Source organism: Xiphophorus couchianus, chromosome 19 (assembly GCF_001444195.1).
Source record: "Xiphophorus couchianus chromosome 19, X_couchianus-1.0, whole genome shotgun sequence".
Classification (NCBI taxonomy): domain Eukaryota; kingdom Metazoa; phylum Chordata; class Actinopteri; order Cyprinodontiformes; family Poeciliidae; genus Xiphophorus; species Xiphophorus couchianus.
Genome location: NC_040246.1, coordinates 14,691,067 through 14,718,071, shown reverse-complemented (window position 1 = coordinate 14,718,071; position 27,005 = coordinate 14,691,067). Strand labels below are relative to the sequence as shown.

The window sequence follows — 27,005 nt, the reverse complement described above, 5'->3', positions numbered from 1 at the left end:
TTATTAAATGTTTAAACCGAGGTGTTTAGTTTTCACCATTCCACTGGCAGGAACGGACAGGCGGGTCCACGCCTCACTATGTTTTCCTGAAAAGGGAGTTGCCGTGCAGAATGTTGTTTATTTTGAGGAGTCGCCATGGAATCTCCTGTCCCTTCTGTTTTGACCAAATTTTAAAGGTGTTGGAAATGGATGCTGGATCTGTCAATGCCCTACTGTCAGTTTACTCTCCTTGATGTTTATCCACAAGGGTTGGTAGAAAACAAAACACCTGAATTCTTGGAGACCAAGAGAGAAGGAAGACAATCTTTGTTTTTTCCTCCTTATTTGGTTTTCCAGGCGTGACATGATCAAAGAAGCTTTTGCTGTACTTCTTGTATTGTTTATGGCTTTAGAAAAGATGACCAGTGGAAAGACGAACATGAGTTTTGATTTCATAATTGCAACTTAAAATCTTTATATTGATTATTGTTCCTGGAGAGAATCTCTTGACTCTGATGAGACAACAGTGGATAGTGTTTCCTGAAAAACGTTGACATTGATATAAAGGCTGAATGAACAGAGATTAGCTGATTGTATCTGACTTCTCCTGCAGAGAAAAAATATGTAATGAATGAAATATTAGCAGGACTTACTCTGAAAGACAATAGATCACTTTGTTCTCAAAAATAGATTTTTTCCTTTGCAAATTTTAGATGTACAGTTATTCAAACAATCCTTACATGACATAAATAGCAACAATGTTAATGGCATTTTGAGTGTTTAAAACCAATTATGCCATGCTCCTCAGTAGCATTGATAAGCATGTCGACTGAGTTAGGTTGTTTCCTTGATGAAGCAAGAGTGAACCTGAGGACCTAATTTTTGATTTTCTAAGCTGGTGATTAACATGTCTTAAAAAAGGAACGTTAAAAAAAAAGATTTTTGGCACTAGTGGCCTTTATTAAACATAAATGTGACAGGAAAGAGAAAGGGAAGACATGCACCACAAGCTGAACCGATAACTGTGTTAAGATAAAAAGGAAGCCACCAATTCCAGTAAATGTTTGGCAATTCAAGATACAAGCAATTTCGGGAAAGGCTTTCTTAAAATACAGTCAAATAATCTTTCTAAGATTATGGTCTAAGCATATGTCAGTGGTGACTAGTTATCATGCCATGCACATGGAGGACAGCCCATAAAGGCAGAAACTTGCCAACAAGTTTTTGTTTCCCAATGACTGTACAGAGAGCAAATCACCATGCCTAACTTTACTCCAACATAACAATCTACCCTTGAACATTACTAAATAAGGCCAATAAATATACATAGTCACTTTTAATTGCACAAATGAGTAAATTCCTTTCTCAAACCTAGGGTAGATCATGTCAGCTCACCTTTTGCAGCTGCACAAGCTTTAACATTTCTGAGAAAGCTCATGAACTGTGTTCATAGAACATTTTTTGTCCATTCTTCCCAAAGTCCATTTGTGAGGTCATGAAATGATGTTGAACCAGAAGTTCTTACTCCCAGTTTCCACTTGAGTTGATCCTGAAGGGCTGGCACCAAATCTAAAACTATCAATAACTCTGCTAAGAAGCAGAAATTATCCAAATACTTTTATTGCAGCAAGAGGTGCCTGTCATTCTGGATACGAGGTTCTATCATCTGGTTCCTCTGTAGGATGGTTTAACAACGGGGTGAGGAGCTCCGTCATTTTGGGGAGCTACATGTGGAGCTACACCATCAAGTTGATTTGCACACCTGATCAGACACCTTCCTCTGGAAGTTGGCTCTGGAGAAAAGGCTGCAGGAACTATACATTCCTTGTGGCCTGAGAATGCTTTGAGATGAGTTAGTTTTTTCTGTATAACTGGAGCAGATGAATTATTTCCCAGGGAATCTTTTGACTCAGGTTGTTTGGATTGAGATCCTCAATAATGATGCACAGTACTGTGTCTGTTGTTGACTAACAACATTATTGTGACCTGTTTAAAGCGTCTTGTGGGACTATGTGGTGCAGAAGTAAAATTTCCTTTCCTTTGCTGCTCTGTTCTGTTTGTATTCCAGGCCTAAATGACACCATGCCTCTGTAAAGAGGCCAGAGAACCTTTCCTTCTCATACAACTACAGAGACTGCTTTTATTGTGATCTTACATTTGCGTTTGAAAAGAAAAGAGGAAAAGGAGAAATAAATTTGAAGGTTATGAGGTGAGAAACACAAGAAAAGCTTCTTTTTTTTACGTACGCTTGGGACAGAGTTTATTCTCACTGGAAACTCAGGACTAACTCTTAGGTTTCCAGACTCTGAGATCATTGCACTGCAGCTACATCTCACCCAGTCTATGGGGACCAGTTCACACTTCATAAAAAACACAATGCAGTGACAAATCCAGAGACGTTGGTAAATATCAACCCACAAGAGACCTGAGCCGAAGAGTCAAGTCTTGCATAATCACCATCAGTTAGTGCTCAATGTGAACTGAGACGAACATAAATAAAACTTTGTGGCAGCAGAAAACAGCTGCGGCTCTCCTTTGTCTCATCCCATCTTTCCCAGAAAAAGGAGCGATCGGAAACCCACTGACTGAAAACACCTTCGTCCCATCATCTGGTCCTCTTTAACACTCAACTATGATCCCACCCACTCAGGCTCATGTGCCGTGTGATACTTCAGCTGGAACTGCCAACTTGTGGATCTTTTTTTATTTTTCTGTTGGGCGAATTTGAAGGAACTTCAATGTTTTTTTTTGTCTGTCACCTAATGAAAGAGCCAATTCTTTACTTTCCAAAGGAAATAATCTGCACATGTTGATTCCCACTAGAACTGACAGTACTGTGCGCATACATGAGGGATTTATTCTTCTTACTGTATTGATTAAGAGTATATGAAATTGATAACAAATGGTAACTAATTGTTTGTTTCTAACCACTTCTAAAGGATTCTTTCTTTTTTTTGACATTTTAGCTTGTGTACTTTGGATTGTGAGTCCACAAACTGTTGCTATGCAGAAATCCTGTATACAATCCTGCAGCTGACCTCTTAAGTAAGCGCCTCTAAGTTGGCTGCACGTCAAATGGCAAGTCCAAGTCCATGGAGGACAATGGGAGTCAAAGGAGGCCATAAGGGGGCAGGGAAAAATCTTTGAGTCACGCAGCCCTAAGCAGTGAATCATTGCAAAGGGCCTGGTGACTGAATGACTTGTGTTTGGATCCATCACAGCCGTGGAAATGACTGGAATCTGAGCCACTGGCCGCTTCGCATCTGTAGCCTTGACAGAATTGTGAGGTGATGAGCCCACACACTTGTTAAGTCAGAAGTGACTTATTCATGTTGAGACAGCTCAGCGTGTTTGAAGTCAAAAACCCGCAAATGCAAATGTTTTCTCCTCAGGGTACCGTGTGTTCTCAGTGTCGAAGCAACTGAAGATGGGACAAATGGATAAAAGCAATTTGAGATCTTTACTTTTGGATGTGAAAACGTGCATTTGTAGAGAGAGAAGAGCAAAAACAAGCTCAGTGTGTGATAGTTTACATACCAATGAGGAGGCAGATTATGAGAATCCACAGAGCAAAGACAGGAAGAACCAAACCAAACACAAGAGGAATATTTCACCTTAACGCTAAACCCATGGCTGAGTTTGTAAAAGTTTCAAGCTGAGACAGTCAAATCTAAATTTAGACATTGAGGGGATATGGGAGATGAAAACTTTGAGCTGCTGTTTTCCCTCTCCTCACTTCTTTATAGCTTCCGACCTCTCTATCTGCCTGAGTTTAGCTGTGTAATGCCTTCTGGTGTGCTTGCAGCTTCTGTCTTTGTCTTTCATGTGCATCCCACATGATACATGATGTGCTTAAAGGCAGCTGCGGAGTCAGTCCACTTCTTTCTCCACAGCAAGCATATGTCCAGACGTGGAACCAGTCATTGTATTACTTGAAGGCATTCTTATTAAAGCGGGGATCATATCGGTGCAGACTGCCGAGTCTGGGACAAAAGCTCATTGAACCTTTGAGATAAAACAAAACAGGCTTTCATAACAGAATGGAACATTTTCATTTGTGATTTTCTTTGAAGAAGGGCTGCCTTATTTGCAGGACATTTATATTCCTGGAAGCTAACTGGATCTACCCTCAAGAACAGAGATACGGACGACTGCTGATTACTTTCTGCAGTATAGTCCCAAGATAGTTTCCACTGTGCATATTGATGCATATTAAGGTAGATTTGATGTTTGAACTTTTAAGTAGCACTAAGTATTGGTCTCTAACCCATGCATGTATTGGAAGGCAACTATATGTCCAAGCATCCTTGCGACATTCCAAGGATTGAGCATGTACAAAAAATTGCTGAGGAGTTCGGTTCTATGGATAAATAAGATAAGCAATTTAACTGATCTAACCCTCAGTTAAGGGATGAGAAAAATCTTGAGATCTTTTGATATCTAGATCCCTGTCTTTTCTTTGCCTTGGTCTTAGCTAGCAAGATCAGAGCATAGCAGCAGATCAAGTCTCAATCAGATAAAGAAGCTTTACAACTCGAGGACATCACACGTGTTATTTTCTGCAGGGATAAGTCCTGAGGAATGTGGTCAGGGACTGAATCTACACAAAGGACATGTTAAAATCTGTAAAGCAGATTATTTAGGTTTCCAAACAGTAACTCTAAATAGTTTCTGTAAGATGTTAAAAAATGGACAACCTCCAAAAACTACAATAGTCTAAAAAAACTAGTTTTTCTCTTGTTTGCTTTGGACAGCTGTTTTAGTTCTTGAGACAGCAAATATGGCATCTGTTTCTTTGAAATTATGCAAGATCTCTTTGTCTATTCATGCATTTTCATTCCTGGTCACGCTTTAAGCACGTGCTATTAGCTCACAAGCTTTTTGGGAATCAATCACATCAGCAAAATATATTTCAAATTATATATAATTTTATTCAGAATGGTGTCCAAACTTACCGCTACCTGATTCAGCATTCACAGGCCAAGTTTTAGGTCTGAGCTGTTCTCTGTCTCCATGTGGATGCTTAATTGAGACGACATTAGAGCAGACATTAGAACACATTTGAACTGGTAGGAAAAACACAGCAGGCTGCCACAGGACTGCATATCCTATATTCTGTTGGTTCAAGTTTGGTGGTAGAACAAATATTGACGTCAGGCTCATGTGCTTCTTTTCTTACGAAGCTCACTTAAAGAGATGGCGAACCGCAACATCCCCTTCCTTTCTCTCCCCAGCTGCAGGACTCCAAGCCGCACAACAGACCAGCCATCAGTAGACATCTCGTATGGCTGCTGTCAGCATGGTCATTACGTCTTTCAGCCTGGATCTGTTTAAACAAGATTCTCAGATGGCCAGTGCCCACACAAGACCAGCTCCCAGCCATGAGATGATTTGCTTCTTCTGGCTAAATTCGTGCCTTGGTCTATTTAATGGGTGGTCAGCCAAATTCACTAAGATAGAGAGAGTAAACAGTCAAATTTATGTTTATGTTATCTGTCTTATCTCTTGGTTGCTTGCAACAAATAGCAGCAAAACAACTTTGACCTGTTTCTACTATCACCATAGAGGAATGACCTAGTTGGCAGTGGAAACTTTAAAAAAATCACCAATCCAACCTTTTCTGATTGGTACCAATTTTTTTCTTTTGTTGTACCCCTATATTGCTCTGTTTCTGTCACGTTTGGGTTTCATCTATGTTATATGTGTATTTTAATCATTTTGTTTCGTCAGTCCTTATCTCATGTATCTCCTCCTTCCTCTGTAATTCATCTCAGCTGTTCCTCATCCCTTTGATTACTCCATGTGTATACTCTCACCTGTGTCATAAACTATGTACCCACTGAGTGTAAAATCGCATAAATTGGAATTACAAAAATAAATTAGCTTAATGGAAACAAGGCAATTTTGATAAAAACATGATTTTGGATCAAATGTTTTTGTACTAGGAGGAGGTGTTTTTTGGCTGTATAGAAATTAGTGTATTTCGCAAAACTGCAACGGAAACACTTTCTTCGCATCATGTGATCAACAACCGGATGTTACTACTGGCAGAAGAGACGACACAAAGTTGTAGGAGGATGGCGCTGCATGCTCTTGTGAACAAACTTATTTACGTGTTTTATTTGTGTTTCTTAGTTAATTGGAAGACAGCAATTGCAAAATTGTTCTTTGACTTTAAGGGAATATTAACACTTTTTGCACAATTTTAATGGAAATGCAGCTACGTATTGTTCTTCACAAAATTCTTACAGCAACCTCTGCTCTTTCATGTTTTGCCTGCCGCAATTTTTTGAGCTCTACAAACATCATCTGAGTTTATTCTTAATATAGTAGGATGAAAACCTCACCACGAGAGTCAAGCATATTATTGTATTGGCTCATGTAGTCTACATATAGAGACATAATGTTTCCTGTTTTTTCTAGACAGAGGACATACCTGTCTGTCTGTGTCCAGTAGCAGCATGTCCTCAGCTCAGAACATCAGTGTCTTCTTATGGGAAAACCACCTGCTGGACAGATTCTCAGAATACTTTGTACTCTGTGATTTAAACCATCTGTTTTTGTTGTCAGTCACTTATAGCTCAACCAAAGACTGGAGATGTTTTTTTTTCCTTCCATGGCACAACGTGAATTTTACCCATTGAATTGGATCTCTGTGCTCTCCATAAACATTAAAGAACCCTCTTTCAGTCCCTAAAAAGGTCTTGAACGATCTTTCAAAAACAACTCTGAATACCTTCACCCAGTATGATTGGCTATTCAGCCTGAAATCTGACTTTGGGGACAGAAACAGCTGGTTTGTATCTTTTTCTTTACTTAAGTAGAAACACATATGTCACTGACCCGTGGCAAAGAGGGTGCACAAAATGCACTTGAAATTATTTTCAAATGTAGCACTAATGCATTAGTTACATTTTTAGATACAACACAAATGATTTATATCAAATGGTTTGGATCAAACTGTGTTCATATCTTACAATAGCCTGCATGTCTTCCTATATCCAGAGTTATAGGATGCAACGGTCCTAGTAACATTTCCCAAAGGTCTTTCAAATGTAATTGCAGCAAACAATAGAACGTATTGATAGGCCATATGTTTGAAAAAACAAGTCTTTCCACTTTACAATTATCAAGTATGTTGTGTTGTTCTGTCATATAAGATTCAGATATCATACACTAAAGTTTGTTGCTGTGCTGTAACTAAATTTTACAAAGTCCAATTAGTATGAATATTTTCTAAAGACATTCTGTCATCACATTCCCATTTGAAAAGTTTAAAAAATCCAATCTTTGTAGGATTTTGCAAGTTTAAAACTTTTTAATACAACTTTTCTTTGTACAGACTAAAAACCTATTGCTGAGATCTGACTGTAACAAAGTCAGAGCTAACCAATAAATATTAATCTGGCAGAGAGTAAAGGTTCAACAAGTACATTATACTGTCAGCAGAACTCTCAACAATGAAAGGCTCTTACTTTTGCTTGGAACTCAGTGTGAGAACATAATTGTATTCAGAGTTAAATGAGACAGACTGACTGCCTGGCATCCGTCACATCCAGGAGACCAGACAGGGAAAATTGGCCTTGTTTACAACACCAAACTGAATACTGGGATTTCGTATGTAATGCTTTTGTACAATTAACTATGCAGTACTTCCAGTTAATGAGAGAGAGTGTTAAAGTAAATTAAATAGGGTTTGACTCAGATGCAGATATGCTTTAAACCCAAAATGTGACAAAAAGTTAGTGGAGATCATGTGTCTTCAAAAGCTGCAGTATATAACTTTGACATAAAATATTTTTTTACCTATTTGTTGAATTTGTTACTATGTTGTAGTTGAGTAAAAATTGAGTTTGTTTGCCTTCTCCCAGTGTTCACAGTGCTAAGTGGAAACAACCAATCAGAGCAAGAACGAGATCAATAACTCACATGCATGTGCAGCTCACCCCTCGCCGTTTCTCCCCCCTCCCCCCCCCCCCTAGCTCTCTTAGCTCTCTGCTACGATGCAGCTCCTCCTTATGAATGCTAAGGCTGGTTAGCATGGTCATAGACGATGACAAATAAGCGGTTTTCCTTTAATGGTGAGTTGAGCACATTTAGCACCACCTTCATGAAATTCACTGACAGCAGTAAGACCCTCCTCTTTGTTCTGATTGGTTGCTTTTGTTCGGGAGCGGTGCATTTCTCCAGAATAGTAGCTCAGGGAGGAGGTGGAGGAGCTCGATCAAAGATGATCTGTTTCACATACTATCACGACATGGTGATAGTTTTAGAAAATATGTTAAAAATATATATATACAGTACAGACCAAAAGTTTGGACACACCTTTTAATTCAATGAGTTTCCTTTATTTTCATGACTATTGACATTGTAGATTCACACTGAAGGCATCAAAACTATGAATAACACATGTGGAAATATGCACTAAACAAAAAAGTGTAAAACAACTGAAAATACCCCTTATATTCTAGTTTCTTCAAAGTAGCAACCTTTTGCTGTGATTACTGCTTTGCACACACTCTGCATTTTCTTGATGAGCTTCAAGAGGTAGTCACCTGAAATGGTTTTCACTTCATAGGTGTGCCCTGTCAGGTTAATAAGTGGGATTTCTTGCCTTATAGTCATGAAAATAAAGAAAACCCATTGAATTAGAAAGGTGTGTCCAAACTTTTGGTCTGTACTGTATATATTTGTTTATAAAAGTTACATTCTGCAGTTTTAACACACGTGACAGATAACGGATTGTGTGCTACTACATACTCATTTGCATTCAGAGTCTGTAAGAGTTTCCATGTCAACAAAAGCATCAGAAATTTCCGCTGAGGTTTGAAATCCAGCATGGAAAGTTGGAGGTTTGATACCAGCTCCGACCTCAAAACTTAAAATGGTTTTGAGTGCATATTTCATTTTTATAGCTGCAAGAATAAATTAACTAACCCCCATTAAAAACATCACTTCTGTACAAATAGGTTCATATTGATCTCTTTCGTTAGCATTAACTAGGCTGGTTCCTGAGCACAAGAGTTTGAAAATCCCACTGGTTTTGTGACAGGCAAATGAAAAATGGTCATGTTGGGTTTGTTGAGTTCTCAATAAATGGAACAAATAAAAACAGAATTAATAATTGACATGTATGTTCTAAGGAAAATAGTATAGCATTCCCAGGAGACGTAGGAACTGAAGATTTAAGATTGCAACTCCTGTCACTGGTGAATTGGAGGATTTAGGCGATGGGCCCCCTGATAGCTAGAGTTATTGCTTTGCTAAACTTGCAGTAATTCAAGGGCTGCCAAATAAATTACCACATTACTCATCAGGATGGATGGATGCAGAGACAAAATTGCTGGTGATTGGAAGCTGAGTTTGTACGCTTGTGTTCAGAAGTTTTTGGGAACTTTACCATCTGTAATCAGCAGAAGATTGTTTTTCCTGACATTAAGTCGGTTGTAACCAATTTGTTTTGTCTGATGTATCAAAGTCTTGTTAGAAGAAATAGGCCAATGTCTGATGTTTCTGTTCTCATTTTTGTTATTAATGATGTGCTTTAAATGTTTTCTCTTAGTGCTTAATGTTAGATTGTGTACAGATGTTTTTGCAACTTCCATTGGGAGAAAACTTCAATCATTAGTGAATATTTACAAAATGGATAAACTATGTTAATGCAGATAATTAAATCTACCCAATAATCATTCTTGCAACCTCTCATACTCAAGATAGAGTATTAAATACCAAGGCACTGAGCGATCATTATCACAGAAAGAGAGAAGCAAGAAGACTCCTGGATATTTCTCAGGAATTACATTTATTTAGGATTAATCAAAGATAATTATAGGAAAATTAGTCAGAATTAGAAATAGAACAAATCATTTAATTTATTGTGACTCAAGCTAATTAGAAATAAGCGCCAAAAACCAAACTAATCTGAAGAACAAATATGCTGACGCACATTCAACTCTAAATTACTTACAACAGAAAAAAGGGAAGCATATGGATAGAGAACTAACTATTAAAAATACTCCAGGAACTGATTAAAGCTGAGATTAATTAAGTTTAGCTGCATTAGTCATAAACATTTTAAATAAAAGTGTTTGTAAAAACTTGACGCATTAGCTTCATTTTGAATTAAATTACTGAAATTATCATTTACACCGCAAGTTACTTTTCTTCAGTAGTATGCAACTCTGTGATTCCAAGACTACATGTAAAAGGAAAACATTTAAATGAATTATGAGCCTGCTGAACGGTGCTAATGAGCATGTGCCTATCTTTGACTACTCTGTTGGAAGAACATACATCAGGCTTTGGAGATTTATACAGGTCATGGTTGGGCTGCAATGTTTAACATGAGAAATCACAAAAAGTCTTCGTGTTACCATGCGAAACTATATTGAAGCATATTTATATATAAATATTTAAGCCGATTTTGACATGTGACCTTAACTTAATTTGTCATAAGACATCAACTCACTGTTTAGATTTTACAAGCAGACATGTCTCCGTGTTATGCTGACAAATCTCACACCCTCGTGTGCTCAGTGGAGACAGTACACACACTGTCTGGATCCCTAAAAGTGGTTTATCAGAGAGGATCCATCAAATTTCCACTTTGTTATCTCAGGCAGCCTGAACTCCCTTGTCTCTTAAACATTTTACATTCAACCAAAACGCCTGTTTGATTCATTATAGGTTATATTATTTATACATAAAATATATTTAATCCATATCATGTCATATTACAGTTTGTGCAGTTTTTTAGAGGTAATATGCTATAACATTCTGGTTCTGTTGAAGCTGTGATGCGAGGCCCTGTAAGTCACTGCGGTGTTGATGTTGAAAGTGGAATTATGGTAAGAATGTGGAGTGACGTGCCGGGGCAGACTGTACTTGGCTGTTTTGTCTTGGTGGTGGTCTGAGGCTGCTTAATAGCAGTGCTTTGCTTCTGGAAAAGTAGTGAGCTTCTGGATTGATTAAATATCCCTAAGAACCAGCATCTGGCAGCGTTAATACATCACACACATCTCCGGTGCTCTGGGATCAAGTGCCGCCTCTTGATCACCCGTGGAGAGAAACACATAGAAGCCTCTAGTGTACTCTGAGACAGTTTGTTCGTTGAGTGCAGCACACAAAAATGTATTCAAATGATTCAAGAAAGAAAGAGAAATTTGTGGTCCTTGCAGAGCTCATCAGTCATAGGCTTCATTCAGAAATACTGCTGGAATTTATTATTAGCTCTAAATGTGACAGCAGAAATCATTTTTCAAATGATTTTGAAAAGAAAAATCTGGAGAAAGTCAGTAAAAGCTGTTTTTCTCCAAGTTGCAGGGCAAATTCCAGTCAAACACCACACAGTTCTTTCATCTCCGAATGGTGTTTAAACACATAATTATATCTGCATTATCACAGTGAAAGCATAGTTTAATTCAGTTCAGTGAAAATTAACAAAGAGCTTCATCATGATGAAGGAATAAGGCAAACAGATCTGGGATTATAATGAGAAATTTAAAGCAGGGTTATGTTATATGAACAGCCAGAGTACTACATAACTGCAAACCTACCAAGACATAGCCGTCCACCAAAACTGACAAATTAGCATTGATAGCATTAGAGGCAATAAGATAAATTGCTGAAGAAATCCACAGCTCCTGCGGGGAATTGGCAACAAGTAGTCATACACTCAACACATCTGGCTTTTATAAATTTGTTAAATTAGTGGCAATAAAGCCATTGATGAAAAATTCATGTCTTGGGGTGGCCACAAGCCATGTAGGGGGCAAAGAAAACATCTGGAACAGGGTGTTCTCAAGTAGACCCAAATTAAACTACATGTAAAACCTTGTCTGGGATATAAAATCATCTACAGCTCCATCCTGTAGTTCATCATCAGCTCCTGTCTGGCCGGTGCAGCCTCTTGTTCCTCAACTCCCTCACTCAGTGTGGTGCAACAATATGAGGCAAGCACAGGGCAGAGGTTAGATACAAACGAGGACAGGTTTTTATCTGCAAAAAACCCCTTCTATAATCATATACTGGGAACGCACAGCAGAAATCTTTCAGTGTGAGTACTTGCGTCTTTTTCTCCATCCAGACCGCTGCGCTGCAGGATGTTAACATCAGAGGAAAGTTCAACAAATCTGTGGTTAGTTACAGACGTGGCTCTGATGTTTGACTCCTGTATTTTTGACAAAAATGTTGAGCTTCTGAAGTTGTTTTGACACATTGTCCAAACTGCTGTAGGATTTCATGTTTTGTTCCATCATTGCCATGAAAAACTGCAATTTGTGGAGAGTTTTCTTTTGCGGTTGAAGATACAGTACAAACTCTCATAATACAGCATGTGCTTTAGGTAAAAATGTCCAAATACTGTGATGTATGTCAACTCGAGTGTGTCGTGTTAACAGATCATTGGTTTTGTGTGTGTGTGTGTATATATACACTACGCTGTGTCAACATAATTTTGCAGACGTGATTGCTCTCTGGCGCTAATGGACAGCTCAACAGCTGAAAACACAGACGTGCAGATCTATACTGGTTTCATGCCAGTAGTCATCAGAATCAGCTGACTGTTATTAGAAATTCATACCACCTTAGTAAAAATGGTGTCATGCATGCTTCACTTAGGCCAAAACAAAAGCATCCCTTACTTTACACAACACTTGTAAGCAAGAAAGGACATCAGTTTGTCTCTGATTCAGATGGCCAGAAATCTGGACAATAAAATAAAGTTCTACAATCCTATTTAGCCAAAAGAGATTCAATGTAGCAGATAAACTGAAAGGGGGAGATTTGATTTGTTTAAGTGTGTTTGCAGATTTTTGAAGAGAAAAATTTGCTCTGGGATGAATGGAGCTTTGAGTTTGCCAGGTTCAGGGTGTTTTTACAATGTGTGCTGCAGTTAAACTTTAAAATGAAAAGTCAAACTAAAGCAGCTAATTAAAAAACAAATTTATTCAAATGTGAGGGCTTCACATTGTGTTTACAAGCTATAAGTCAAGGTACCTATTATATACATTTACATTACATTATTATATGTTGATTTCACAGCTGATGAACTTCAAAATTATATAAAATAACAAAATATATCACTGCATGATTGCTTGTCTAAAAGGTAAAGTGCTTCTGTGAGCAGTTCTTTTTTTCTTTAAGGAAGGTCCTCATAGCCAGGCAGAGAAACCATGCCTTTCTTTCACCACCCATATGCTGTCAATCACTTTGCCATACTGGAAAAAACAGAAATAGTTCCTGTCATTATTTATGGAAAGGTTTTCCTTCATAAAATGCATTCTTTTACTTTTGCCATGCCTGTGCACATGTTATTCCACGTGCCCTCACCTGGTCATCAGAGACCTGCTCCAAATAAATGTGGGTGGTGTTAACCACTTGCATGCGGCTGTAGCCATAGTCAGTGCTGCGGAAAGCGCTCCACTCTTTGGGGTTTGGATTAAACCTGTCAGTTCTCTCTCTGCAGCCCTGTGGAAGATTCAGCAAAGATTAAATTGGCTGAGATGAGCGACACACGCTTATTCCAAAACTCATTCCTAAAAGCTCTGTTTGACTTGTGGCAGTGCCTCGGTGTTGGTCTGGCAGCATTTAGGATATGCTCATGACTAATCCCTCTGTGGCTGAATGACAAAGCGTGCCCTGCGCGGCCCACCACCACATCAGAAAAAACGTTCCCAGAGGAACAGCTGGTTCTAAGCTTTTGTGGCAGACCAGCAGCTGCACAGACAGAGCTGTGTACAATTCATGACAGTGTTTTTGTTGATGTTAGTGAATGCATTGATCTGTGTGGAAAATGTTCACAAAGATGCAGTGATGTGACAGTACTTACAGCAGAGCCTGTTATAATATGTACTGGAGCCTTTGGGTTTACATAGGGCTGCTCTTTGCTTCCATTGTACACCTACAATGGAAAACATAGAAATATAAACTATTGCTATACAGACTATAGAAATACAGGAAACATCTGTAGAAGAACTGGAAAATAAGACTCCAGGAGCTGACCTTGTCACCATACACAGGCCAGAGTCTTTCATAGGTGTGCTCATGTGCCCACAGCTCAACATCTACCCCTAGAAAAGAAATTATATTACATTAAAAATTATGTGCCAAACATAAATGCACTCATTTTAGAGAATTGTAGAGTAATCTAATCCTTCACACCCAGTTATGACTTAATTTTGAGATAATAAGCAAATGCTTGAGTTCAGAGCTTGAAAAATGTTCCATTGGAAGAACTGTTATAATTATCATAATTATTAGTTTTTTCACAAGACTTTACTTTGTAATCTGGGTGAATTTCTACAAAGATATCAAGTAGACCAAAAGGCTGCGTCTAAAAAGCTGACAGCAAACTTTTAGAGTCTTTGGATATTTCTCTGAGTGTGAAGAGGTATTAACTAGCAATACATTGCTAATGTTTCTTAGTGGATATACCATAGTGGTAAAATAGATCCTCGAGACCAGGGGCTGGTGGTTTGATGTCATTACGTCCCACTCGGACCTAAAAATATTAAAGAATAGTTATTGTGTGAAATATCTGCCTTGTAAAACTCTTTTTGGTAGAACTCAGCATTTGGCTTTACTTTGAGTGAAACTAGGAGGAATGCCAATGAGAAAAACACATCAAAGTGGAAACTATGTTGTTCAAATCAGTGTACTGTGGTGTGGTTTGTTTGGTTTAAAGAGTGTGTGACAAGTATGCTGTTAGGGCAAAACACTGTTTATGAATAAAATGGTAGAACAAAAACAAACCCAAGAGTCAAATTTTGTGCAGTCATCCTGGTCATCGTCAGAGCAGTACATGGGTCTGTGTCCCATGGTGATGATCCATGGACGTGCTGCTCTGTTCTCCGGCTTGTTGGCTTCCTATGTCAGGATAACATTCGCCAGATGAAAAAAGGAGACAAAACTATGAATTTAATACAGAGAACACCAGTAGATATTTGACAGAAAATTGTGTGACTGAGAAACATTTATTTGATTAAAATTAGAAAAGGACAATCCTTAACCTCCAGATCTTGCTTCAGCCAATTGTACTGCTTAAAGATAAGCTCCATGCCATATTCAAGGTAGAAATAAACCTCAGTGGAGAAGGAGATGATGTGTGCTGACCCCAGGTTCCAGCTGCAAACACACATTGTAAAAATGACACAGACTTGACCAAGCAGCATGCTGAAAACCACTGACTAAGGAAATTCTGACCGGAGTTTAAACTCCACATGTGAACTGAACTCCAGATGAACTTTTTTGTAAAATGTTGCTACTAAAATAAGTTCAGCTTAAATTATGAGTTACTCGATAATCAAAAAGTCCAGGTTTACCCCTGCTTACATGTCAAATTTTCAGACAAATGCATGCTAAACAATAACAGCTACAATATGAGTCAGAAAATTCCAGGGTTTCCTTATGATTTAAAAAGCTTATATTTAGATCTTTTAGGGAAAATAAAATTTTAATTTAAAACAAAAATGGATTCAGTAGCTTACCGAGCTAATACCTCATTTTAAGGTGTGAATATTTTTACACCTCAAGTTGGGGTCTAGGTTCCCCAACTTCAATAGCTGCAATATATAGTAAACTTATATGACACAGCATTTAATCAACTGCCACACAATTATTGTTGCCATATCCACCAGTAATATCCAATAATAACATCACTGTATTGTATGCAGCACTGTGCAAACACTCTGTCTCGGTTGATTAAGATTTACTCACCTCAGGATGTCAAAAGGCTAAAACTGAAAGTGAAACTGACAGCATAACCTACTCTATCATGAATGTAGCTAATAATTATCTGACCACTTGGGGGGAGTCATAATGTATTACATTTTATGACAGAAAAAAAAACATACTTTTGGTCATGTATATAAAATTACATTCCAAACCCATTATTACGTTAGCTATAAAGCTAACATTAACTAAACATTACTCAACAACACTCACTTTTAATCTTTGTGTAACTGTCTAAGGAAATTGATCTTTTTAGTTATAATAATAGCAAATTTCGACCCATGCATTTAGCATACAGCACTTAATTTTTCTGTAAGCACATGAACATATCTTGGATACCATTTTTCTCCAACTCCACAGTAACATCACTGTATGTTTTCGTGCTTCTCTTTTGAAACCTAACTGGCATATAGCTTAAGATTGGTGATTTCTGAATTTATAGTCTGTTTCCTTTTTTATTTTTATAAAAAGGCATATAGAACACACTGTCTGTTGGGCATCAAGTGTTTTCAAGTCAAAACTCTAAAGTTAAAGTGAATTCATAAGTCATAATTGTTGAAGTCAGTATTTTGAGGTTTCCTCAAATCAAGTCATTTGTCACTTGAGTTCACACCTCTGATAGAGTACTCTAAATGTCTGCTGTGATATCTTACACAGAACATTTTTAACTTATCTCAGTGCCTTCTCTATGTAGTCACTTAGCTGTGATGCCCCTTCATCCATGGACTGCACACAAGTGAAGGAGCAAGCCAGCAGAGCTGTCTGCGTCTCAGCCCACAGAGAGAAAGCTTGTGGTCTAGCAGGGTATTATCTTACTGTCTGAGAGAAGGAGTTATGTAGTGGGCAATGACTCACTAAGTCAGATGTATAGCTCCTTTGTGTAGTTCTAAGTGTTCCAAAGATAGGAGAGGCAAGCTTTAGTTAAAGAGGGGCACTCCACACTCCTCTGCAGGTTCTTACAACTCAGTAATGTTTACCTAAGCACACCAGGAGCTTTGGTCCATCCGAGGAATTACAATCAATCTAAATCTGATTCCAGTGTTTGAGGATGTTACCTTTCAAAAGACCAGTGTAAGTAATAAAACATATAACCTTCTTTACCTGTACCAAAGGCTTTCAGTTTGACCTGGCATGCTGAAGCGATTCCTGTAGTTTGAAAAGTTGCTGAGAAAAAAAAAAGAGAAAAAGGTATAGAGAAGTACAATTAACGGAACTGATCGTACTATCCTCAATCCTTGAATATGCAGCAAACGGCAATTAGCTCCACAAACTGCTGCTTTCTCAGCATGTGATGCATTCACCAGAAGACAAAAAAGAACTGAAATGCATCCAAAATACACCAAGCTGTCTCTGAAATATAATGACTATGCAGTCGACAGTCTACATTTGAAGCTGTTTAGTTTTATGTTGTGATCTGAGCTTGGGAGAAAACTCAGAGGGATCTGACAAAAACAACCTTCAAATCTGCAGTGATGGATTCTGATAAAAGTTTCACAAAAATAAACATAAAGCCAGCTGTAAAGAAACAATCAGTGCCTATCTCTCCAAATTAAAGGCAAGGATATAGTCTGCATGACCTCAACCCATACGTTTGAACCATGGTCAGCTACTGGAGCCAACTAATCAAAATGTAGGCCACATTGGGAGGCCTGGGTGGAGATGATGTGGGATAAGTAGGTCTAACCATCCATGATTGGTTACGCTACATTTGTCTGTTGAGTATATTTGCCTTCAAATACAGCTTCCTGTTATTTTAGATGTTGTAGTCATGAGAGAAATCCCATTTTTAAAAGTTATTTCAGCTTTAGCAGTTTTTATTAAGCAACATGGAGCAATTGTGCCAGAAATCTCAGGAACAGCTCTTCAAATTTAAAGGCCACACTTTGAATGAATGGAAAATAGGAGTGCACCGGTATGAAAACTTGGGCTGACATCAACATCTGATATTTTCATTGCTGTTACCTTTCGACGCCATGAAAAAATAACCACACGGCTGACTACACTTCTCTGCTTCAGTTAAACACTCCACAGCTCTACACTACATCAATGTTGCATGCGGAGCGATTCCTTTACCTCAAAACAGGACTAACATCAGCTGATGCCGGTGTTAATCCCAATATATTAGGTATCCCTAATAAAAAGGTGACTCAGATTTCATGTTTTTCCTTAATGGGTCCTACTTTTTGTGTGAATGCAGGGGTTAGTGTTCACAATGGGAACTTATTCATGGAAAGTGATAAGGAGATCTGTTTTTTTTATTTTACAAAAATGAAAAGGGGCAATATCCTCAACAGCAGCTGAACTAGTCCTAACTCGGTCAACAAAGTGTCCAAAACAACTGGAGAGTAATAGTGTAGCATGCCTAAAGTCAGGATCAACTTTGAAAATTGCTTCTATAGTTCCTGAAACAATCAAACAGTAATGTTGCCATATGTCTATAGGCAGATGGGTCCTGTCTCAATGATAACAATTTTTGATGTCAGTGTACAAGCTAATGTTGCTCTGTTTGTAGATAAATATTTCACGCAATATCAATGTATGTCAATCCACAGTCATAATTATGGCAGTAATTTTTCAATATAAATGTACATGTATTCTAAAAACAACTCCTTTTTATCTAACAAAACCTTAACCTGAGAAAATCCAACTTAATCTATGCTAATTATGGTCCTGAACTACCAACAGACGTATAAAAAGTTTATACCTCCCTCTAGTGGTTGAGAGCAGTACGAGCAATCAACTACAGGTAAGCGCTGTTCACTGAGGAAAAACAAATGACTGAAATTCCAGTTTATCTGTGTTATAATACTAATATTGAAGTTGCTGTAAGTGGCAGATAATGTCTAAAGGAAGATAACTGGTAGTAAAAAAAGATATTTAAAGAAGGTTCCTTAACATGTTTTTACTGTCAAAATATCATTATATATATATATATATATATATATATATATATATATATATATATATATATAGCATATATATAAGTAGAGAGTAGAGAGAGAGAGAGACCAAAATTAAAGATTGTCACAACTTTTAGCTCATTTTAGCAAAAACATAAAAGTACCTTCTCTCAAACATCTTTCTTCATCAGATATTTGCTTTCATCTTCTGATGAGTTAAATTCAGGGAACAGGATGAAGCAGCAGAAAACAACAGCAAACTTCAATAATCATATCCCTAACTTCCATCTCTAGATAATATTTCAAACAGTGATTATTATCTCTAATGTCTTTTGAAGGGCTAATGAACCATTGATGAATTAGCATCTTCTGACAGTAGCGCTGTCGTCATTCTTCTGGAATCCTGACAACAATCTTGCGGCTAACCAAGTTTCAATTATCTTTTACCCATTAGGTTTTGAGGTTGGAAACAGGAACAGAGAGGTATGGGGAGAGAGAACACAACAAAAAACACAGCTTAAAGTCAGTCATGAGCTCCGGGGTATATTTATACTCAGAACAACACCACAGAACAAAACAGACGCTTAGGCATTATTAAGGGCAAGAGGAGCTGCTTTAACTGGTCATGTAATGGAGCGAGATGATTCCTGATATCAGGTTCTGATGTTAGGATGTAAAGCCAAGAAAAAGAGACCACTGTTTGCAGCTCTGTAATAAAGACCAGGCTGCAGACACATTACAAATGGCACAGAGAAAAAAGGAACTGACCCACTATTGCAGTAGGCAAATAAATATTATGGTTCAGGATCCCATAACATTAAATTTTTCAGTATGCAAGAAGCACTCAGCAAACTGCACTGAAATTAAAGGATCCATTTGCTGCAGACTTTCAGGATAAAAATCAAATGTAAACCTGCTAAAAACTGAAGTTTTTCTTCAATTTATCTTAATCACTTTAAAACACATTTTTCTTTTTGATCACTCCCTCACTTTTTAAATAATATTGTAGATATTATTATAATATTGTAATATTGTACTTGCTAAATCTCTTCTAGCTTCACATAGAGTATTGACACAAAATTATAAAATGGAACAATTAATAAAATGGCTAAAATACTTTTCATTTAAACACTAAGTCCTACTGCTGACAAAACAACATTAGATATGGATTACTAAGTTATAATAATGCTGATTTTTTGTTATTTTGATATGAAGGATTAAGGAAAAATTACAGGCTGCTTGACCAACGTTGCACTCGTACCTTGTCAAAATAGTCATGTGTGAGCTTCACTTACTATGTAGATTCATGGTTGCCTGGACAGGTCATGTAGGGAACATAGGCGGCGATGGACTGAATCTGCCTCATAAACTCATCTCCAATTCGGGCATTGTCCTGTAGTAAGCAGAAGTGACTTATTTAACATGAAGGAAATTATTTTTTTAACTAATAATCTTCAGCAAATATTTATTATTAAAAATAAGAGGGACATATATTTTCCAGACAGCTTTAAAAGTACTGCATCAATGTACAGACGGAACCACACTGAAACCAGTTTTTGTCTTAGATTTCCTTAAACTGAATGAGGCACTTAGAAGCACAGTGTGATTCATTCCTGCTGCTGTGGTTTTGTACCTGCAACAACCAGACAAAATCCCCTTCCTCTGGTTTTCTCTTCATAATATCAATGAAGCCATGAATTTCACTTGGACATTTAAGCATTAAAAAAACATATTACTGAACTGGATCATAGTTATTAATTTCTAAAGAGGTCTGCCGATTCTATTTATCCATCTTTATACAGTAAAGAAAAACATTAGTAATGCAGAAAATCATTTGAGGGAAACTGATATTAGTATCCGAGACAAAATTAGGTCCGCTCAATAGCACAGCTGACAGCTGGGAGGATTTCAAATACACAAAATATGTTATTCGGACTCATGATTTGTGGTTTTAAATGGCACCATTTTTATTCGGTGAATACTTGAGAGACGCGACCCTACATCTCGTCTTTCATCCAAAGCTTAAGAAATCTCACAGTAATGTGGCTGAATGTCTCGACCACAGAGTCTAGGTGCCATGATTGTAAACAGTGGTTTGATTTGGGAAGAGGTTTGAAGAGGGAGGTGAAGCGGACTCTCTCATCTAACACTGTAGATGAGTATCAGAAAAGTCTTGAGAGCAGAAAGTGTTGATAAAAGAAATCTGCTGTCAGCAATCCTAGCTAAATTTAAACACAGATTTGATCACTTTTCACAACAAAGTCAGGATAAAGTACCTCATGCATATCGTAGGCAAAGTCCCCTGCAAAGAAGAAACACATATTAGTCATTTGGAATATTTCCAAATTCCAAATGACCCCATATCTTAAGATAGCGGGGAGGTTAAAGATGACATTTTAGAGACCTTAGGTGAAATGATTTCTGTAAACATAAAACCTGTTTATTATTAAAAATATGATGTTAAAAGAAAAAGCAGATAGAAAAAAGCCAATAGTTTGGCTGTTCGAAATTCCAGTAGCTCAGAGGTATTTTTGAGCAAAAGCGGTAAACTTTCTTCCACTTTTCTCTCTGTTGAGCAAAGTATAACACTGTGTCCCTCCACTCAATTTATTATGCATGGGTTTGATGGAGGAGTTTCTAAAATTTGGGGGGACAAATTCTTTCCCTACTGAGTCCTTCATAATATAAGTCAAGCTAGATCTTGAGCTGGGTTTTGGAAAGGGTTAGCAAACCTCACAAATCACATCTGCAAGAAATTTAGACATCGTGATTGCCTAAAATTGCAAATCTATTTCTCTACAATGTGAAAACCAGTAGCGGGTGGCACCTATGAACTTCAAGCAACTGCTCTGCATTTGACTGACATTGTAACAAACAAGGTGTTTGACTGGGTTCTATAATGAAAGCCAGCTTCAAGTCTAAACATTTTTTTTTATTTGCAGGAGATCTCAAGCTAGGCCAAAAATATCAACATTCATCTGTAGTCTGCAGCGATTGTACAACTTACTTACATTTTCAGGGGTGAAGAAATACATAGCAGGAGTCCACAGGGAATAAAATTCATAAGCTTTAAAAGCCAAAGTTGTTTATAAATATTGTGCTTGCTAATTAAAGTAATTACAATGAAGCATTTCTATTTTAGTACAGGTTTCTTTTGGATGTAATCAGCCTTGCTTGAGGTGATTAACACAATCTGTAAGCAGTGCCAGATATCTGTGTTGATAAAACTAAATGAGCATTTAACTTCTTATTTAGCTTTATCAACTCCTAATCAAGTAAAGAATAAATAAATGCAATCCGTGCAGTTACCTATGTGCAGGATGACATCATACATGCCAAGCTGAGTCTCCTTTTGCAGTCGAGCCAGCGACTGGGGGTTCTCGTTGCCCAGATCACCATAGAGAGCAAACCTGGGACTGAAACTGGAGCTACTGTTCAGAGCGGTGAAGGAGAATAAGTCACTCCAGCCTTCATCACTGCCACAATGGTAGACTAAAAAATAAAGAGAGTAAAATTAAACTAAAATAATGCAAGCACACAGAAAATGCCAGTAAACTCCCAGCACTACCCACCATATGTAGCAGCAGGTTTGAGGTCTGTGAGTGTAACTCTGTGGATAAACATCTTCCGCTTCTCCTCTCCTGAGTCCACAAAAACAGTAGCATCTCCTTCAGCACTCATCTCGAAAAGTCGACCCCCCTGAAGACCATATTCCACCTTGCTGTCTGTCTTATTAAACGTGGTCCAGGTCACCACCATGGAGCCCAGTACTCCTGCGAAGAAAAGCCAAGTTACTGGAAACGTTCTGGAGGCAGATATGAAAGAGAACCTGTTAAAGATTGTTATAAATATATCAGTAAATGATACATTTATAAGAGTCAACAGACAATTATGAAAATGCTAAGTACATAAGTGTGGCGCTTTTGTTCTTGTGCCTGGCGAGACATGAAGCACAAACTGACAGCTGGCCATATCTAAAAAGAAGAAGATGGGGGATCTATGAACAGTATTTTCAAGTCTTACCACAAATTCTCATTTAGACTTAAGTCTAGACTTATACTAGGTCATTTTAACAAATGAATATTGTTTGATCTAACCTATTTTAAATTGTGGAGCCTGCTGGACAGACAGCCTCTGGGTTAGTTTTGAGTATTTTGCTAGTTTTCTTTTATATGATTTTAACTCCATTCATCGTCCCATCAACTGACAGATTTCCATTTTACTGCTGGGAAAAAAAGCATCCCCGTAGCAAGACGCTGCCATCACCACGTGACAATATGGGGATGAGCAATGGGTCATCTTCACAGATATTTATTTACTAACTGGGTCTTCTAAAAGCACTGCATTTTATTTAACGGTATGTGAATAAGGGGTTTAGATAATATGCCACACTTTTCAGATTTTCACTTGTGAAATAATTTGAAAATCATTTTTCTACATCTAACAATGTTTTTCATTGTTGAAAAACAATGGCTATAAAATATGCTGAAGTTTGCCATAGTAGCAGAACATAGCATAAAAAAGGTCAATAGGTCAAAAGGTCAATAACTTTTACATTGTATAACTACCATCTGCATCTGTAAACTACAAGAGAATGCACATGTACTGATGGAGACAGCATTTAGAGTTTACTGATTTATGATAAACTGTAGCAGTACTGAGGTCAACTTGTTACAAAGCTACAAAAACATACCAGGTTAAGTCTTTATTTTTAACAGCTTCACACGAAACATGTCCAAACATACTAGAAGATTCTTGCCAGTAAACAGAATATGATGTACCCATATGTAAATATGACTTATAGGGAAGGGATAAAAACCTACCCGCATAGGAGAGATGCACCTGCTCTGGTTGGGTCCAAATAGGAGGAACACTAAGCACCAACAGGGGTGCAAAGCTTAACAAAAGAGAGGCAGTTTGAACAGACACCATTCTACCACTGGGTTGCTGTCTGATAAAGACAAACGCGAAAAGAAACAGTGGAGACATTTCAATCACATGATCGCTTTAAGATTGCCACACCTAAACTCACATGACATTCAAAATTTCCCCCTTAACTGACCTCAAAAGGAGCCGATTAAGTCCACTAAACCTGTAGCTGTCAGCTCATATGTTTAAACTGTAGATCCCAAAAAAAAAAAAAAAAAAAAAAGAAGCTTAGTCAGCAGAACATACAAAAACAAATGATGTGTACCTAAAATCAGCTGGTCTTGTTTTCGCTGTGCACTCTGGGAGTAAGTACTGTAAAAGCAAACTGAAGTGCATGTCAGGACCTGCCTGTGATCAATGAAGTGAGGCGGCAAAAAACACTGTACATGTGACGGCTCATAAAGGTTAGTTTTAATCACAACCACTGGTAAGCACCTGCAAACATCAACTGCGAGGTGATTACTTCAGTAAACCTACTGATTGTGTTTAAATTATGCAATAGTATTAAGTAAATAGTCGCTAGAGGGTGTACAATCCCGCAGATGGTGCTTTGATTTATTCATGCTTTTTTGCTGGGCGGTATCTATGTAGCGCTTGCAAACTGGCAGATTAAAAGGGAATTCGTTCCACTATCGACATTAAGACAAGCAAACACGGTGAGTACAACTGCTAGGCAATGTAGGACATTAAGTGTAATTTAATGAGTTTTCCTCAGTATTACAGAGCTTTTTTAGCTGCAGCAATTGTAACCTAAACAATTTGAATTTATTCACATGTTTTGTAAAGCCAGCTGTTAGCAAACTGTATTTTTGGCTGCTGCGAGTTTACGACTATTTAGTAACCCTGCTTACTGCAAAGAGCTGTTTATTTCGTCTCTGTTCAGCACTTACTATTTCACAAAACATAGTAAAATGGCAGTCCTTAAGTCCCCAAAGTCTTCGGCTTGAGCTACGTTGCTATGTTTAAATGCTTAAACTTCAAACTCAAAAACACCTTTCCGCTGTTTAGACCTTAGCTTCCAAATACGTCACACCAGGAAAACCGGCGAGACCCAAGGATTTATGGGAAATTGAGTCCTTTTAAATGCCGACCAATAAAAAATAAAAATAACTCATTGTATTGCATTATACATTTTTATATATATATATATTTTTTTTTTTTTTTTTTCACAAAAAAAACAATAATCTCCTCAGATCTGATTACTTTTTAAAAATGATTTCTATATCCAATACTAGAAACTCATTTATCCTTATGAACACAAGTCTGGTTGAGAAAAAAAAACATATCTGTATCATAATTTTGTTTTTCTCTATACAGATTTGATGGACTCCAGCAGTAAAGACAGGAGAGACCGCAATCCTAACCATGTCCTCCAGTATGATGAAGCACAGTACACAGTAAGCTATGCTCATAGGAGAAGCTCTGAAGAGGTCAGCTGATCAAATGATGCATGAACCTATTTGTGATCGCTTGGACTTTTTGTGTAATTAATCAGAACCCCTAAAATCCTCACATATTTCTTATTACAGACAGATTATGATAAACATGAGGACTTCAACAGAAAGAGGTGTGCTCTTCATATTTTGTGCTTCCTTAGGATTGTTGGATTGTACTTCTTGTCCAGGTCCTTTGACTATTTTCCCTTTACCAGGCATTCAGTAAGCAGGTCTGGCAACAGTGCAGGCAGAGTGAAGAGGGTGGTGTCGTGTAAAAGGAAGACCCATCACCTGACTGTAGCTCGTAGAAAGCAGCTCGGACCCGGGAGAGGTTTTGATGCAGCAAACAAGGAAAATGATATGAAATGCTCACAAGCCACACAACAAGAAACATACTTTAATGATCCATCAGACGTGTCAACAAATGTCAATAACAACTACAAAACCAGTGGAACTGGTTCTGAACAGTCTGACTACTATACACTCATTGAGGTAACTGTCACTGACCACATATTCTTGTACCATGCTTGGTTTTGTGTGGCACTGTCTGAACTATAGTTTGTTTTCTCAGCTCAGAAAGGATCACAGCACAATGTCTGATGTTTTGTTTGGAAGAAATCTGAGACTTAAGGTGGCTTTAACATTGTGGAGGAGGAATGTTGGGGAACTGTTGACATATTTTCTAAAGTATGTACTGAAGTTTTGTTTTCAATCCTGCAAAATTTCAGTGTACGCTTACATCATTTTCTTTCTACAGAATCCAGGACATTGGTGTGATTGTTGATTTTTTGCCAATTATTTGCATGTGGTAAGCTTTGTTTTATACAGAAATCTTCAAAACGCTGACAAGAACATTACATTCAGAATAAGTTATTGTTCTTCCACAGTATTGATGAGGACTCTCCCAGGATTAACATTGGCTGTTGTGTTGACCTCTTTCCTTTGGTTAGAAAAGTCCTCAGTACTCCCTATGAAGAGTGAGTGATTCTCTTGCTTAGTTTTATAATAATTAAAGACTAAAAAAAAAAATTAAATATATATATATATAAATTGTTTGTATTACAACAGAAAACATACAGGAACTGGACTTATTCAAGATTGATTTGTTTCCTTGTAGGTATCTGATTGTTGGTTTTAAATGGATATGTTCCGTTTTAAAGAACTGGTGGGTAGAACTACAAACAAGTGGTTACAATGGATCAACTCAACCTCTGCTGGATGAGTAAATATTGTTTTGATGATCTTTGCCATATTCAAATAATGACCCTGAAATGCAAAACACAAAAGATTATTTAAAAGAAACAACAGTCAAACAAAAAAAAAAAAATCATAATGAACTTCAATTACTAAAGGAAAATAATAATGGTCCATTTATTATTTTTAGGCGATGTACATTCAATCTTATCATTTATATTTATTTCAACAATAATTTCACATATTATTTATATGCTTGGTAGTGGTTGCAGGTCAATATACCACCTAAAAACGTTCTCTCTTTTTTTTCCTTCATAGAAATTTTCAGGTTTTTAACCAGCAACTTTGGGAATTATGGCAACAGGAACCTCTTTTAAAATCTGTCACAGGTCAGGCAGAAAACATGGCCAAAGTAAGAATACATATATTTATATTAGAACTCATTTCAGAAATATTTGTTGTTCAGCAATTATATTTCCATAATTTTCCTTCCTCAGGTTGTTGAGTCTTATCTCTTTCAACTTCGTTGACACCAAGAAGGATCAAAATAACTTAATGAAGTAATGAGAAGAGACCTAATAGCTTTTATTCTCTTAAATTAAAATCTTTTCAATTGCATTGCAGATTTGCTGTACTGTATTACTAAGATTTCAGAGCAACAATGAAGGTACACTAAGGTACAAAATCATTCTAAAAGTAGGCAAATGTCGATTGTATTGTTTCTGTTTAAGTGCCATGGTGAAAAAAATAAAAATGACTGAATTTTGCATTTATGTTTTATTGTTTTACTTAGACATAATTTCTTTTTGGTGTTTTCTTTAAACACAAATCAAAAATA

At 37.4% G+C, this 27,005-nt stretch overlaps 2 protein-coding genes across 12 annotated transcripts in view; one reads left to right on the top strand and one right to left on the bottom strand.

The window, feature by feature from the left end:
• The window catches only part of LOC114134252 (KATNB1-like protein 1), a 41,889-nt gene extending 14,955 nt beyond the window's left edge, over positions 1-26,934 (top strand). For 2 of the 7 annotated variants that reach the window (XM_028000721.1, XM_028000722.1), the window contains exons 2-10: positions 24,855-24,967; positions 25,067-25,104; positions 25,189-25,465; positions 25,545-25,660; positions 25,731-25,781; positions 25,861-25,950; positions 26,091-26,195; positions 26,486-26,579; positions 26,665-26,934. In XM_028000721.1, the coding sequence (XP_027856522.1) occupies positions 24,860-24,967; positions 25,067-25,104; positions 25,189-25,465; positions 25,545-25,660; positions 25,731-25,781; positions 25,861-25,950; positions 26,091-26,195; positions 26,486-26,579; positions 26,665-26,697 (912 nt within the window). In that variant the 5' untranslated portion in view covers positions 24,855-24,859 and the 3' untranslated portion in view covers positions 26,698-26,934. Of the gene's footprint in view, positions 1-23,819; positions 23,942-24,044; positions 24,194-24,854; positions 24,968-25,066; positions 25,105-25,188; positions 25,466-25,544; positions 25,661-25,730; positions 25,782-25,860; positions 25,951-26,090; positions 26,196-26,485; positions 26,580-26,664 lie in introns of those variants that run through there. The other 5 variants (XM_028000724.1, XM_028000720.1, XM_028000723.1 and 2 more) reach the window with 5 other exon arrangements.
• Positions 12,907-24,577, bottom strand: acp7 (acid phosphatase 7, tartrate resistant (putative)). 5 transcript variants are annotated; one of them, XM_028000717.1, is made up of 14 exons: positions 24,428-24,577; positions 23,432-23,559; positions 22,181-22,381; positions 21,918-22,100; positions 20,885-20,910; positions 19,904-20,001; positions 16,810-16,872; positions 14,988-15,102; positions 14,731-14,844; positions 14,413-14,479; positions 13,981-14,048; positions 13,808-13,879; positions 13,309-13,446; positions 12,907-13,196 (listed from the first exon to the last, which is right to left on the bottom strand). In XM_028000717.1, the coding sequence occupies exons 2-14, from the start codon at positions 23,538-23,540 to the stop codon at positions 13,131-13,133; spliced, it is 1,320 nt and encodes a 439-aa protein (XP_027856518.1). In that variant the 5' UTR covers positions 23,541-23,559; positions 24,428-24,577; the 3' UTR covers positions 12,907-13,130. The 5 variants fall into 5 exon arrangements, with proteins under 5 accessions (XP_027856518.1, XP_027856519.1, XP_027856514.1 ...); XM_028000713.1 differs by lacking the exon at positions 24,428-24,577 and adding an exon at positions 23,803-23,916 and having other exon boundaries at positions 13,005-13,196; XM_028000716.1 differs by lacking the exon at positions 24,428-24,577 and adding an exon at positions 23,803-23,893 and having other exon boundaries at positions 13,005-13,196; positions 23,432-23,505.
• Positions 26,935-27,005: the final 71 nt, after the last annotated feature.